We start from the raw sequence: 17,050 nt of genomic DNA on the forward strand, positions 1-17,050 counted from the left end.
CTAGTTTGGTTTAACATTTGTAAACCCTAAAACTTCTCATAACTATCTGTAGTCAAAAGGTGGAAAAATAGTAGGGTTTGCCGTCATCTTAATTGTGTCTACATAGCTGAAGCACCTAAAATACTAGATATAATTAGCAAGTATTAAGATTAAACCTGGGTTAATCAATCTATTTTCAGCAAGCTCCCAGTTCCTGACTCACTTGGTATTTTCACCCACTGAGTCTTAGATTTCTGTATACTTTTCTGTTCTGGCTGAAGTAAAGAGGAAAAGGATTGGTAGACTGCATCCGGTGTTGTCAAAGCTAAAACTTGCACCTCTCCACGCAGGAGAACTTTAAGCCAAGTTAATAGAAGAGATTTTACCTTTTCCTACACATGCAATGAGCTCTACAGTGGACAGAAACCAGAATTATTACTTCATCATACCTTCACGAAGGTGGAAGCTAACTGAGGAGTAGCTTCAGTTGTAATTAAATAAAAAGGCCTCAGTTGTACTTAGCCTTCTCTGAATACAGAAAATTGTCGGTCTGGGCTTTGGCGTCCTCAGTGAGACCACTTTTACTAAGCTACGATGTAGCCGGTGGGAGCGCAGGCTGTGAAGGTTCGATACTCATGGAGTTCCAACCATGACTGACAGTTTCAGTGGCGAGGCATCCTGGAACTGGATTATCATTAGTTTCTTAATTTCAAAGCACTTTCAAGCAGCCATGATAGCAAGATCAAGTATTTTTCCTGAAATAAATACCTGTTTGGATACAAATGGACTACACCCAGGAACTGCGGGTGAAATCTCAGTGTTACAAGTGTCAATGGAAAGGGGTTCCCCTTTTGCCTGGCTTTCTAGATCTAGAGCCTCAAATCCCCAAAGCCCTGATATTTCTCCCCTAACCACTCGCATAAGACTAGGTCCAAGTAGGCTGATGTGCAGAAGGATGTCTTCTATCTCCAGGTTCCAGGTAATGGAGGTCATTAAGTCAGTATTAAAATGAGATAAGCCTTACAGAGTCAGTATTCTTGCAAACAGCACCCTTGAGCCACAGCCTCACAAGACCATTTTACTCCTAACAAATGGCTCCTCGTTTACTGAAGCACAAGCAAAGATGTTGATGGGGCATTAACCAAGACTTTACAGGAACCTGAAGTTCGAAACCCTAAGGGAAGACTGGCATCCCCTGTGGGGTGACCAATCCCTGGAGTAACTATACCACACCAAACAAACAAACACACACTCAAAAAAAAAACCCAAACAAACAAAAACCAAACCCAAACGCTGTAACAATCCCAAAGGTCTTTTACCAGGCTCAGACAAGGTTCATTCAAAAGTAGCGCTGAAACGCTCCCTGACAGCTGACAGTAGCTGTTACTATCAGGATACCGCATTGGTAACAACTTCTGTCTACTGCTGAAAAGTCACAGGCAGGAAGAGGAATCTGGAGTCTCCACTTCTCTACCTTTTGCATGTAGACCCTAAATAAAGAGGAAGGAACTTGCATTTAACTTTAAAAAAAAAAAAAAAAAAAAAAAAACCAAAAAACCAGAAACAAAAAACCAAAAACCCCCAAAACCAAACAAAAAAGAGGCCTTTTCATGTAGTTCACACAAAATAGAGTCCAATGTAATTAACTTCTGAACACTTCAACACAAGCACTTGAAGACGCTTGGCTTCTTCATTAGGGTTAATTAAGCATTCATTTGTTAGAGGCTTCCACGAAATCTTTGCTGCCTCGATTTGCTGTGAAAATATTTCTTTACGTGAACTAGCTTCTTGCTAGGCACAAGGAAATCCGTTAGGTTCCTTATGCATTAATGTATTTCTACTTGTTTTTAAACGTATGACTGCTTTTGCTAGCATTTTACATCCTACTAATATTATAGGCAGCTGCCAAGCAGCAAGGTTTCTACTGACTGCAGTTTTATTGTTTGTTTTAATATACAGCTGAACTTTAACAAAACAAAGTTTCTTTTACAATATGCAGTTTATTTAAACTATATTATGAGAATGCCCAGTTACTCACATCTGTAAAAAACTTAATCCATCAAAAATTCTTATCTATATTAATAAATTTCATGTTAAGCAAGAATTATTAAATATTTTTAAAGAGGCAATGTACACTTAGCAGGTATTCTATAAACAGAGGTTATACCACTCTGGCTTGGAACATGAGAACTATAAAAGTTTGAAAAAATCATCTGTATATCACTTCTGCAGATGTGATATCTGCATTCAAAAGTAAAACAAGTCACATCAATTACCACTTGTTCTATGAGTATTCTATTTTAAAATATCTTTTAAAAATAAATTACTGTAACCAATCTCGAAAGTGAACAGGTGACCACCTATGTAACAAGATCAACTAAAATAAATAATTTACAATAAAAATTGTTGCTAGCACTAAATCATCATACAAAAACAATTATTGCATTTAGCTCTGCACAGAACAAAACCTTTTCTCATAGCAATGCGAACTGCTATAGATGCTACATCTATACCATCATCCTCTTTTAGCTGAAAAGTGTGAACAGCTGATTTTGTGCTAGAGCTGCAAAAACGTTACCATTTATTCATGTTTTTAAAAAATATTTAGAGTAAGTTTATCTCCAACTAATACTAATTTCTAGGAATCTTCAAATCTTAAGAATCTTCACCTTAAAATCAGTTGGCCAACTTGTAATTTCGCCTTTTTTTTTTTTAATTCAAAGCATCAGCTAACTCTTCACGCATAGTATTTCTCCTTAAAAAAGGGAATCAAGGAAGTTTGGGAAGGTTAAAAGAGGTTAGAGAATTAAAATCAGAGGTTAAGTACCAATGAGTCCCCCCTTTTCCTTCAAATCTCAGGAACTTGCATGCTGTCAGGCCCACTGAAGTGGCATACCAAAAGTTACTATTATCTAGACCTACAAATACTAGCTGGAAGTAACTCAGTCCTTTCGTACTCTTCTTTTACGCACTGATTTCAGTGGACCATCTCTAGAACCTGTGCTTTCATCAGCTTCTTTCATCTGAAAAAGAAAACAAACCAAAACAAAACCAGCATTACAATTTTAAACCAATTTTAATTTAATTATTGAAACCTGCATGTTACTTTATTCCTCCTCCCGACCGCCCCAATCATATTGTCACTAAATGCAACACTTAAGTGATAGGACTTTTTTTTCCTCCACAATACTAACCTAACGATAAGTAAAATGGGTAAAAGACTTTTCCTTTCTATGTTCAGAAGGAAGGGAATACTACATCTAAACTGATGTCAGAAATTTGGTTTTGCCCGTTTACTCATTGGTTTAAAAGCGGTGACTTTTTAAATGAATTTAGCAACTTCCGTAAGGTGCATTTTATGCTAATTTTAATTTCCACTTCTTAAGCAAGAAGCATTTAAAACATTCTAACTGTGGCTTTTGGAAAGCTACAAACAGAACAAACTGTTCTTAAATCAGATGTGTTCTTCTCAGCTTAAAAGCAATTAGCTTACAGAGGCGCACGAAAAGCCCTTCCAACATGAACTCCCTTCTCAGACAACACCTTGCTTCCTCATTTTCCTGCATCACCTAATGGCAAGCCCCTCATTCAGAAGGAACGGCTCACAGAATGTGGCACAACCCGAGCGAGGACATGGTGCGCACGACATCTCACAAGTAGGTCACTAGCTAACTCACGGCAGAAACTTGTACACCCCGAAAATACTCAGAGAAGAGCAAGCCGTAACCTCATTGTGATACTGCGTAATGGCACACACCCATTCAGATCTTGTTATTACTTTCACAGAGTCACATGCATCCTAATGGGGTTCGTCAGATACTGTATTCCTAGGTAAATGTACAAGGAAAAAAAAAAAAAAAAATCTTCTAATGGGAACAAGAGCAAGTCCTGAATAAGGGGTAATTAATGAAGAATTTCAGTGCTAAAACAATGCAACCTCATGCAAGGTACCATTTCCTAGAGGAGTTTTGTACGCAAAGGAGTTAACATTCCATTAAACAACTCCCCTAATCCGGGAAGGGACTCGTTTAGGGAGTGACAAGCACAAGATGATCAACAGAAATACTGTGGGTGGAGCTAAAGCATTTCAGACATACCAGAGTTTCTAAATGAAAGGATAATGAGTAGTTGACGAGCGAGAAAAGCACACACAAATTCTGTTCTACAATGTTATTTTCTGAAAACCATTTTATACATTATCTGGTGACTGGATTAATCTGCACAAGAAAATGAAACTGCAGGTGATGAATTCAAAACTAGTATGGTCATTTTGCTCAAAACCTTATTTTGGAATTAAAAAAAAAAAAAGATTACTGAAAGCTTAAGGTTTTTCTAGGTCTCACTGAAAGGCTATTTGGTTAGAAGCACATGTTCCATCAGTTAAGTAGCATGATAAAAAGAGATTGACATCCACTGCAGCATACAAATTTTCAAGACTTGCAATTCATTTAATAACCTGTTAAAAACTATACTCCTGTAGAAACGTTTCATGTTGAGACCTGCATGATCACTTCTGTACTATACCTGTACTTTACAATAAATATCACTTCCTAGCCAAAATTACACAGGAAGAGACATGTTTCACAAACCTATACAGAGCATTTGAGGTGTCAAATAAAAACACGTCCCCACCTCATGATTGATTTTATGGATTAAAAGAAGAAAAACTCTTGTTGTAGGTAACTGGGCTTAGTTAGAACTGCGATGTTGGACAAGGGCAAGGAGAAAATAGAGGAAAAACCCTAAACTTACCTCATCTTCTGAACCAGATTTATTTGACTTATCACCTTCTTCTGGACTTCCATCTGCAACTTCATTTTCTTCTTCTTCATCATCAATATCTTCACCACCTTGACCTTCTTCTTCTGCAGAAGAAATTAATTTTAGTTTGGAAACAGAACTATATTAAAAAAGCACTATATCCAGACACACTAGTAAGGAAAAGCAGCCAATTTCAGTTTTAGAATGAACTGCTTGTTTACAATAACCCATTAAAACATCTTTGTGAAAGCAGACTTCTCATGAATTAGTAGAAATTGATCACGGTCAGATTTAATAACCAATTTTAACAGCTTCAGCATAGCCTCTTTTCACAATAGCACATACTCTCTTCAGACTTGTAAGTGACCGACTAAAATGACGATCTTAAGTTGGTTTCCTTTAGGGAAGTCCTTAAATACAAGTATTGTACTAAATAGTTTTGAGACCGGAGTCCAAAATAGGACAACTCAGGCATCCCAAATCTGACTAAATTCTGACTTAGATAGCAAAGTCAATATTGCAGTTATCAGTCATCCACCATGGGGGACACCTACATCTTAAGGGAACTCCCCTTTTCAGCAGGGAATTCTTTCAGCATGCTGTTTTGGGTGAGGGGTAGGCAGCTCTGTGCTCACCCCCTTCTTATGCATTATTGCAGTGCAGAAACTAGTCAGGAAAGCACTGTACTCCCCTCAGCTCACTTGAAGTATGTCCAGCTTGCACTACTAGGATGAAACTAGTCACAAAAAGCAGTAAGCTTTCTATGAGACCTGGCATCAGTTAGACCTTTGAACTGACAGGGACTGGGGTGGGGGAGAAAAAGTAAAAAAACCAAAGTACCTTTTTACTCTCCAGGATCCCCTGGACAAACTATAGGCTAAGCAACACAGAGGCAGTTTCTCCTTTCTTACTGAGGCCATGTCACTGCATTAAAGAGCAGTGCATGCACCAAATATTGCAAATTCTAGGCACAACCTACATGGCTGCCCTTCTAGGGTAACCAACTCCTTATATACTGCATATTTTGTGAAGGAGGCCAGGCACCCAACTGTTTTGATTTCCACTTCGGGCTTCAGTACTTACGAGCTGGCACGCCTGTGCCTGCATTTTAGGTATCTATGCCCATTATAAGAACTAAACCTCAGCAACCACAGCATGATTCAAAGAAAAGTTACTGGCGTTTGGCAAGTCTCTTCCTTTTCTTCAAACTGAGCTCTTGAAGTGAGAATTTCTAGAAATTGACTACCTTTTGCAGTACTTTCTATCAAGAGTAAACAAGAAATCATACCTAAATATGACAGAAAGGATATAAGATGACATTTTACAACTTAACAGTCCACCAGTGGCTCAGTTAAAGAGAGTGATAAAGCAGTGCTCAATTCTATCCTTGTCAGGCCACGCCTACATCTCATAAACACTTCTTCAGTGTTAAAAAAACAAAACCAAAAAGCCAACACCCACTCCCCAATTCTTACTGTTTCAGCTCAGTAAAACTGAAACAAGAGTGACCATATAAATTCAGATGATAGTCACATATAAGATGTGACTCCCCTAATTCTTGGTGACTAAAATCTAGAAAACCCTAATTTATTAAAATATTTGAGACTTCTGTAGGAGTACCAAAAAACGTTGCCTACAGTATAGCTATAAATTGAGCCAAATAGCTCATAACAATTAGTGAAGCTCTAAGAAATTAGTTTTCCCATCTGTAAATATACCTGATACATGTCTACAATAATATGTCTCTGCTACTGTTATGAAAAGAAGAAATATGACAAAAAAATTGAGATCATAGTTTAAGATAGATGTAGACAAAGATTTCTGTTCTAAAAATAAGCCCTTACCAGAAGAGCTTGGCAAAAATTCACAAAGGCTTGGCTCATATTCTAATGAAGAGATTAGAAACTTTAAATGATGCAAATCCAGCACCTCCCGTAAGTACCAATTTCAACAGAGTGAAAAAAAATGAAATAAACCAAAAAACTTCAGACATCAGAATTAGTAAAAGCCAGAACTGGACAACTATACTATTTAAAATTATTGATTTTAATTTAGTCTAATATTAATTTAAACAGTATTTTATATAAATAAATGTATAACTTCACAAATAAGGTTCAGACTGTGCCCCTGAAATTCCATTTCTTGGCAACATTCTTTTACTTCCTGGAATATTTTTCTAGAGAGCAAGGAAAGCAAGGAGACAAAGCAGATAAGCAGACAAGTCACGAGCACATCATCCTTTAGCAGTGCCACAAAAATTAACATGGAACAAAATAAAACAGTAAATCCCATGGACAGTGCCCTTCAAGAAGCACTCTGCCAGCAACTCCTTTTCACTGGAGCCAAAGAAATCTACAAGTGTTTCTGAAATTTGCTATTGTGCCACGCTTTGTCTTTTTTCTTCTTTTAATGGCCCCATGATAAAACGTGGATCTAAAGTCATCCAGTATTCCACAGCTCAAACCCTGTTACCTTCAACTCCACAAAACAAAGAAGCAGATAATGACTAGTTATTAGGATTCAAAGAGACTAGTAGAAAATATTTATGACTACAGATACCATACTGAGAAATCTCAAAGGAAACTCACATCCATATCTGATGAAAGCTGGCATCCACCAGCTTGAAGTTCTACCATCAACAAGGAAGCAGTGGGAAAAAACCATAAAGGAGAGACCATTTTCAAATCCTGGCCCAAATTACTTCCCTTTCCCAGTACCTGAAGGAGAAGCCTCCCTTCCCATCTTCTTTGCATCCATTATAAGCTCTCTTTTTGTCTCCTCCATTTCTCTTCTCTCTGTAGCAAAAAGAATCAGCAGAAGGAGGCAGAAGACAAATTCTCTAATGCTTTCAGATATGAAAAGGCAGAAGAGTGACAGGAAAAAAGGGAAGATTTCAAGCTGCAAATGTAAAAGGTGGCAGGAAGCTAAGGGAAGTGAAGCAATTCTTATAAAAGAAAGAGAAACTGGGAAGTCATATGACAGCAAAGTGTAATCCTTCCCTCTGAAGCCTAGAATTTACTTGGAAACCTTGGAATTGTCATACAAAAGCTAGCTATGTTAGTTTTAGTCTGTGTTCAGTTCAGTAACTAAAAGTAAAGGTCTAAAATGGAACCTACTTTTGGAACATCATGAACCGCTGTTCCAAGTGGAATTCTTTAAAAAAAGTTGTGGGAGCTAAACAGTGTTCCTCTGCGATTGCTTGGGCGTTATTTCTAACATTCAAACACACACTTTAACATATTATTTATTAAGCGATGTGTTGTAGTTAACTAAATTAACTGGCTGACTTAACAGAACAATATTGGAAATCAGGTATCTCAGCCTTGCAACAGTAACATATTATGTACAAAAAGTATCTACGATCTGCATCAAGACCGGTAAAAGAAAAGAGATTCTAATTCAGAAGGAAAGAGCAGGTAGAGTAGAGTAAGATCAAAAGGAAAATGTAGGAAGATACAATGCTGAAATGCTGTACCTACAATTTATGCTAATGTAAAAAATATAGGCAGCATAACCAAAATAATTAAATGCCTAGGCAAGGCTCTCGAATGGTAAGGCAGATGGACTAAGTTTGGTGTGGTAAGGATTGTGCCAACAACGCACTCAATTCTGTAAGTACTGGCATGGGAACATCTGATGCTGAGTAAACTTTGAAGTCATACAGGCAGAAGCCATCACCACTCGTGGAACATAGTGCCAAGACAGGCAAAACCCACAAAGTTTCAGTCAGTAATAGAGAGTGATGTCAGTACTAAGAACAAAAAAAAAAAAAAAAAACCCACACAAAAAACACAAAAAAAACCCAAACCAAACCAAAAAAAAAAAACCAAACAAACATGAATGTCTGCTAGGTTTCTAACTTTCCATGCCAGTCACTTGTCACTTGCTTTGTTCTTACCAAGGAAAAGTGAAGTAAGAGGCAGAATCTTGCAGAGGTCTGAAGCTAAGGATTTTCACATGGAAGTCAAGATACTGCACTGTAAGTTAGGTGATTTGCTTTTTATTCATCACTATAGACTCAGGGAAATGCTAACAGAACATCAAAGCCATAGCAGAATAGTACCAATAATCTCCGAGACAGTAACACAAGATGATTTTATCCTTGGATGCCAAAGTATAGCTCAACCTACGGAATCATGGATTTCTCCCTTGGGGCAGCAGGACAGACCTCTGCAGGCACGCAATGCATTGCTAGAATGCAACACAAAGGAAGCAGCAGACTTCAGTATGTTCAAGTCTACTGTATTTTCAGGCTTTAACAAGAGTTACCTAAATTCAGTGACCAACAGAATAGTTCAAGGCACAACCCTCCCATAGAGGAGTAAGGAGAAAGGCTTATGTTAAAGACTGAAAGCTATTCCAGAACATTTTAAGGACAACGATGTGACTAACTACTTCAGGTACATATATCTGAACCATTCAGATGTGTTCAATACATGAAATACTTAGAAGGGAGAAAATATGCATCACTGTCTACAAACATAAAAAGACTGTCAGAAGCACGTTAATTTCTTGAAAGTGAAAAAATACTGAGGAGAGCCTTACTTTCTGCTTGTATTTATCAAATAGCTATTAGCCATGGAATGCCACTTGCTGGAGATTGTCAAAGGGAAAAGAAGACTTAGAGCAAGGCAGGTTCTGCATGTTCTAAGACAACTGGTTGTAATTACTGGCAATGCAATCCATGAGCTAGTCCTATTCATGTCTTTAATCAAACTGCAAGCTGGCTTGCTCATCTTACCATCTTCAGCAGTATCTTCATTTTCTTTTTCTTCTTCTAATTCTATTTCATCATCTTCTAACTCCTCTCTCTCTTGTTTTAGTTCTCCCTTTGTAATTGGCTTAGATATATCAGTTTTTTTGAAGTCAATATCTTCATCTGTTTTCTACAACAAATTAAAAATCAATTTACCTTTAAACTCAAATTAAGAATTAAACACAACAGCCACTGTAAGCTAAATAATATCAATGGCACATTAAAAGTACATATCGTTGCACAGATGCTAAGAGTTTTCAAATAAAGTATTAAGAATAAAACCAAATAAAAATACAGTAAATTTCTCTAACCTTTGCTGGCCAGCAGAACAACACACCTAGACCAACAGGGAGAGCTAACGTCAAGATGTAAAGAACCCAGAGCCATGGGTGGTCTTCTGCAGCAGTCACCAGTTGACTAAACATACCGGGCTATATTAAGAACAATTAAAAAAAAAAAAAAAAAAAAAAGATTTTGCATTTACATCCCTCTCAACACTTCAATAAGTTCATAAGTGTCCTGTATATATTTTAAGCTTTATATTGCCCAAAGAAAACCCTTCTTTACCTTTGCTTTTTAATGACTAAAACAATATTGGATTTCAATACTAGTAAAGTAACAACTTGACAGATTGCAGATAAATAGCAGGTGCTAAGTAAGAAGGAACAAACCTGGTATTCCAAACATATGAGACTGGCCACTACTCAATTTTGTAAAGCGACATTTGGAGTCTTGGCAACCTCACACTTTACACCCTTCCCAGCTACTCTATTTTTCCCCCCACGCTGTGCCAACTCAGCTGAAAGCTTCCAAAGCATCAAGAGCCTCAGAGCAGCAGCCAGCCTCCTGAAGAGCAATGTCTTGCTCCATCTGTACTACCACTGTTCTCTCCTTTGACAGCCAATTATTCAGGGAGTAAATTGTCCTGCCAACCCAGTTCTGACTTATACAGTAGAGGGAGGTAGGCAAGTGCCTGGTCCAGTCAGACCTCTGGAAAGGGTACATCGGCATCTAAGGTAGGAAGTTTGAGTGAGGGGACTCAAGGGAATATTTTTTGCTGTTGTGTGTACAGGTATAGATGCAGGTCCAGAAATAAAACCAAACATTTCAGAAAAGGGCAAGGTGATGGGATGAGGTGGCTTTCCTTATTGCATGGGCAGATATGCTGTTGCTACCTGCTCATCCTGTGACAAACAGCAGCTGTCAGGAATTGGCCACATTTGCCACCAACCCATCGTTTCATTCCCACAACTGCAGGCTTGCTCTTGCCACTCAAATCAAAGAAAATATAGGACTGTTAGAAAGAAACTGCAGTCAGTAAAGGCAGCCACTAGAGGGGCTCACGATCCCGTATGTCAGGACAAGTTCATCCCACCGCACAGGAAAGGGATCTAGGAAAAAACTCTTGGCGGCTGGCGAGTGCAGTATACAAACACAATGAGGGTGCCCACACAGAAACAGAAGAACAGATGCAGCTCCATAAACATACGTGCACTATTTTCAGAGCTGCATAATATTCATCTAAGCAGCCAAAGGCCTAAAGTTATTAAACAGAAAAAGCACATGGCTATTTATCCATTCCTCATGGGAGGGAAACATCTAAAGAACATATATAATGGAGTTAGCCACAAGTGAAAAGAAAAGGAGAAAAAGGCAAAAAAAGAGAGAGAGGTCTTTGGGTGTAGGTAACTCGGCTTCCATTTGGTGACAGGTACTGAATTTCTAGTATCACCACGAACAGCAGAAAACTCATTAACTATAATAAAGCCAATTTCTCACTAGGTGTTTAAGTAAAACGTTGTACCCTTTTAATTTCAAGGGGATATTGATCTGGGAAAGGTAAAAAGCCAAACTATAAGAAAAAAAACCCCTATCATACTTACTCAGCAAGATTATTAATTGCAGACAAATTAATATTCTGTCAGCATCAATTGACAGAAAATTCTTCCAACAGTACATCTCCCTCACTACTTTTGGCTATTAAGAACATAGTAAAGTTTATACCTCATTAGCACTTGCTACTAATTTCTTCAAGCCCCAGCCATCTGCTGCCCAACGGTCTGCTACTTCTTTTTCTGAACATATAATGAAGTTATCAAAGTAGATATCAGATGTCATAGACCAGAGTTCTAAACCAATAGCACTGACAGTGGTCATCTTGAACGGGTGAAGATCTTCAAAATAGTCTGGGTTCGGTATTTTCCGAGGGCTCCAGATTCCCTTTTAAGGAAAAAAATGTAATCACATTACCTACACCTCACTAAAAAATGAATTTTAAAATAATTAGAACTTCTTGACTATTTCAAGTGCATTATTTAAAAAGACAAGCAGTAGAGTTTAACCTACATAAAAACAGAATTGGATATAGCCGATAGGATTTTGGCAGATAGGTCTCAATTTTCTGGCTTAGAGCAGATGTCTTAAAAATAATTTTTTTTTTTTTTTTTTTGTCCATGCAGGGTTACAGTAATAACTGACTGTACAAAGTATCTCCGTTCTTCCTGGTACTGGTGATTCCAAGCACAGTCTTTGTAAACTTCCTAGAGTAAGTCTAGGAAACAAATTTCCTAATACTGCATGAAAACAGGACATCGGTATTACTTCTTCCTCTAGTCTCTCATTATGTGATATATAGTTTTGGCTTTTGTTCACGCATATGGCATATACATTTTTGGAAGGGCCTTATACATCATCTTGTGAGGTAAGCATCTATTGTCTGGTGGTCTAAGACTGTAGGGAAACTACATCCCATGATCCACACGGTCCCTTCCTATATATGTATCTATATATATCTCTCATATATATAAACTGACGGCTACTGTAACCAGAAGCGTTAGGGAAAATTTTAGGGAAGGAAAATTCAGCCTTATGATACCTGTGCACATTAGAGCCAACTTCTGTTCACAAATGTGCTTAGGATTTTAAGCTCAAAGAAATCAGATTCAAGTACTCCCCAGCCATAATTAATACAAAGTAACTCTCTTTAGTATCCAACTGATTACTTCTTATATCTGGAGGGGAGGAGGGGAATTTAATTATCCAAAATTGATGCCTCCACTAAAACTGAACTAGTAGGTCAATCTGCTTACTGTAAGGTTTCATTTTTTTAATAAAAAAAATTGTTCATTTAGAAGACCCACACTTAAAACCCCAACAAAAAAGAGAAATATTTCATTAAATGATAACAAAATTCAGAATACAATTCTACAGAGCATATTAAATAAGTGGTACCAGTGCAAATCGTTGCAAAAGCAACTTTTAACAGAGAAATTGTTTTAATACAGGAAGCATTTCTATTTTCCAGTACACTTATAGGGAAAAAAAAAAAAGCAAAACCAAAAAAGCTCAAAATGTTTAGTGAGGGTATTCAGACTCATTCTAAAATATAAATATACTGTAAAAAAGCCTAGATAAATATAGTACTTTGACTTGCCTGCTCTGTTAAACACCGTACCTTTTAACAACGACCTACAATATTGCTATTACCTGATAGTTAGGATTATCTATCATAGGTGCTTTCCATTTTCCTTTATAGTTTGGGTTATTCTTCATGGGACGCACCCAGTGTCCACAACCAGGTGCAGTCTCACACTTTGGATTAGGGATCTGAGGGGCTTCCCACTCCCCATCCATTTCTTCATCCCTACAGGGAAAAAAAAAAATAATTACAAACAACTGATTTGAGATCGGACTGGTCTGAACACTAGCAGTCAGTCTGAAGTTAGGGTCCATACACATTTTGCTCTAACAACCTCAGAATTTTGACCAGCTCACAGAACTTCACCCAACAGTATAAACACTTTTTTTTTTTTTTTTAAGGAAGGTCACATGTTCACAACTACCACAGCGTGACTGAATGCAATTATATTCCTGCATCCACAGACAGCTTGAAACTCTTCTCTAAGACGCTTAGAGATCCCTTTGAGACTATTATATCATGATTTCAAGTTATCAGCTTAAGCTGTTCCATGGTTTAACACTGTGGCAAATTCTTTCAAAGGGGTCCTTCATACTCTGTTTTTGTTTGTATATCTTCAGAAAACAAAAGGCAATTGGCATGTTCATGTTTTTTGAAAAGCAACCCCCCAAAACAACAAATATTTGACCATACCTTACACATTCCAACTTACTACCTCAAAAGACAATGAGATTTGGGTTGACTTCTGATCCACAACTCAATTTGCCACAGAGAACGGGCAGGCTTATCTACAAGACACGTTAACAACCTGCACTTATTGATCAAGTTCTTACCAGTCCTTTGGTTTTTTTGCATTAGGGTCTGGAACATACTGTGGTTCATCATCAAGCCATCCCTCAGGCTTAACTGCATCAGGATCTTCTATTTTGGAAGGCTCATCTTCATCCCTTCAATTACAGACTTAAGTTAGAAAATACAGCAGCCTGACATTGAACTAATGTTCTGTTCACAGGACTGTAACTGGCACAAAAGGGATGATTTTCAAAGGCACAACAGAATCAGAAACGCTGATCATGAGAATTAGACATCCAATTATCTCTTTGTATATATTTGAATTATATTTCCATTGTTTCAAAGTACTACTTAGCCCAGAAATTGCTGCCATCAACTGGCAGGTGTCAGTCACGTCTTTCCATTAAGTTTTTCCCTCTTCTTCGTGAGTTGCCGTATGAACAGTAGCTCACGCAGAAGGAAGTAGAAATCGTTGAATGTAAATTAAGACAATATGGTGGAAAAAAACCCAACCCTCTTCCTAATCTTTTAGGTATAGTAATCGGTTATTAATTGCAACCGTGGAGGGTACAAACCAGCAAAAAGCACTATTATTTCTTTCCTTAGAAGATGACCAGATCCTTGTACCCACCTCAAGTATGTTTTCAAACTTTAGTGCTTTTAGTAGTGAAACATATCCCAATTGTCATTAGCAAAAACCAAAATAAAACCAGTCAAATCTTTCAAATGAATAACCTGCATGTAAAAGGTATTGTACAAATAACAATGTTCTCCTTACCAGTCATCCGGTTTGACAGCATTTGGATCGGGTATTTTTGGTCTCTCATCCCAATCATCAGGCTTCTTATCACTAGGATCCTCTATTTCTTTGGGAGGGTTTACTGAAGGAACCATATCCTCGAGAAGACTTCCTTTACTGACAACTGATTGGTCGATTAGCATTTCGAAGGTATCATCTGGTTTTAGCACTAAATGGAAGAAATTTGTATTAAAGAAATAAAGGAAGCATTCATTTTACAAATGTCTTTAACCGAAACCTATATAATAGGCATAGTCTTGGACAAATAATGGCAAACAGGATCCTCACTAGCAGAGCAGGAGACAGACTCCCCACCCAGGTACCGGATCTGGACACAAAACATAGAAGTCGCTACTGTGGGGATCTATGACCGGTATCAGGCCCCCAAAAATGAAACCTCTAGCAAAATTCAACTGCTGAAACGCATCCAAGCACATTCTAAGAGATTTTCCCAAAACCTACCACTTGGCCAAAATTCTGCTTTATTTATCTATCTAAAAAACACAGACAATGAAAGATAAACCTCTGCCCCAAAAGGCATCTCTGCTACCAAATTACAATTTCACACCTGAAAGCATGGAAACACAAGAACTGCGTCAGTAACACAGCTGAAGGATCAAAGCGATATTTTCTCTGATTCAAATCTGACAGCCATTTCCCTCAAATGCCAGGCTGCCAATACAGAAAATTCTCTTCAAATGTTTGAGTATTTTAGCAAGCGTGAGTAACTGAGAAGCCACGGTCACAGAACTCATCCGTGCCAGACTCAGTAACAGATGTTGTATCCAGATCCATTTCTAATAACCAGTGAGCACATTTATAAGTGCTTAACAAGTATACTCAAATGCCCATTCAACACAACAAAGATTATTAATTCAAAGTAAATACTATTCCACTTTTATGACAGTTGTATAAAAATGGGTGATGAAAACCAGAGCAACCATCTTACAATTATGGTTTGATAATATCTAATGAAGCTCTTGCAGTTTTCAACAGTTTTAAAATATCCGTAAATGCAAATATGGATATTTTATCACTTTAGATACAATACAAAGAACTGATTTTTAAACTTCTGTTATCAGTCACATAATGCATTAGAATCACACACCTCTAGGGAGTCTATTTGAACAATTATAACAGAATAAATGCAATCTGAGTTTAAGTATCTTTAATCAGAATTTCTAATGAACAGCCCACATAAAGGAACACAGGCATTCCTTTACCGTAAGAACAGTGTTTTGTTTCCCTTATTCCTATTATCTAAAAGTGGAAGTTTGCTATGGCACGCTACGGTAATTTATTTTAAAGAACAGTAAGTCTGCCCATGGCGCAGCAGTTGAACATGCCTTCCATTATTATTCAATGGAATTTCAAAAGTGCAGTCAATTTTGCTGGATTTGCAGTACACCCCAGATTAGCCCGTTCTTCTCTGATTATTTATTCTTCCTCAGAAATTAGAAAAAGGGGGAAAAAAAGAACTAAGAAATAAAACTTTCATCTCTGCCATACTGTTCATTGGTACAGAAAGAGATGTCACACGAATTAAAACCAGCCCATATTCATTCATCTTCAGAGAATGCGGTAACATCTCTGTTCACGCACGCTGCTGCAGACGCCGGTGTTAATGAGAACTCTTAACATGTGGAGGGGAGTTGTCTGCGGCATACTGCAGATTTAACTGAATTCCTGTGAACTCTGATGCCTTCCTAGAATATTGGATGATTATGGGTTTCTTAATATCTTTCTTAACAAAAATATTATCATAGTAAGTACTGAAAGTATTAATCGATTCTTCACGCTAAAGGCTGGCCAGGGCTGGTATGTTTTTTCCTGTAATTGAATATTAAACAGCAGCATTTCAATGTCGCTTTTATGTCCTGCAGTTAAGCCCAGTCATTAAATCACTTAAGCCCAAATCGTTAAGCAACCACCCCTCAGAATTAACAGACTATTACAAACAAAAAAGCAGACTCTAATACAAAGCTTAAGTGGACAGAAACACATTCTTCATCTCTCCTTTCCAATTTAAACTTAGAAGAATTAAACAATACCAAGAGTATATAGATGCGTCTTCTTGTCCAAATAGAATTTCTTTAGGTCTACATCAGGACGTTTTGCATGTTTTTCATCATATTCTCCAGTTTTAGGATTCTTATGTCTGAAGATAAAGTGTAGTTTGTAATCTTCTCCGCATTTATCTGGTCCAAACATAATAGTATAAGGTGTTTTGTCAAAAAAGTATTCCTGTAGAAGCAAGAAAGCTGAGCATGTGTTATACTGTACATTTTTTGAAGTCATTTTGGGTACTTCTTTTCCTTGATGCTGTGGCGTACAGCATAGTTACCTTTTTCTAAAAGGTAACTGAAAACTGGTAGGGTAAATCACGAAAGGAATTGAACAGTCCTCTTGAGTTGCTGGGTGCTCTCCGTTCTCAGGGAACGGACTAACTGTAGATCGCTTAAGCCTCTTCAAGGGAAGATGAATATATTTATTTAGACCTTACCCTTATGTTAAGTGGAAGTGCCTGTCACAAATCAAAACACCC

The 17,050-nt window shown here is 37.6% G+C and overlaps 1 protein-coding gene across 1 annotated transcript in view; it reads right to left on the reverse strand.

The window, feature by feature from the left end:
- Nucleotides 1-2,079: 2,079 nt before the first annotated feature.
- CLGN (calmegin) overlaps nt 2,080-17,050 on the reverse strand; it is a 28,375-nt gene continuing 13,404 nt past the window's right edge. The window contains exons 7-16 of the mRNA XM_082315233.1: nt 16,557-16,749; nt 14,485-14,674; nt 13,748-13,861; nt 12,983-13,139; nt 11,501-11,716; nt 9,808-9,927; nt 9,482-9,626; nt 7,458-7,535; nt 4,732-4,844; nt 2,080-3,002 (exon numbers count right to left, since the gene is read on the reverse strand). Coding sequence (XP_082171359.1) covers nt 2,922-3,002; nt 4,732-4,844; nt 7,458-7,535; nt 9,482-9,626; nt 9,808-9,927; nt 11,501-11,716; nt 12,983-13,139; nt 13,748-13,861; nt 14,485-14,674; nt 16,557-16,749 — 1,407 coding nt within the window. The 3' untranslated portion in view covers nt 2,080-2,921. The remainder of the gene's footprint in view (nt 3,003-4,731; nt 4,845-7,457; nt 7,536-9,481; nt 9,627-9,807; nt 9,928-11,500; nt 11,717-12,982; nt 13,140-13,747; nt 13,862-14,484; nt 14,675-16,556; nt 16,750-17,050) is intronic.

This window comes from Platalea leucorodia (genome assembly GCF_965183815.1).
Source record: "Platalea leucorodia genome assembly, chromosome: 6".
Lineage (NCBI taxonomy): Eukaryota > Metazoa > Chordata > Aves > Pelecaniformes > Threskiornithidae > Platalea > Platalea leucorodia.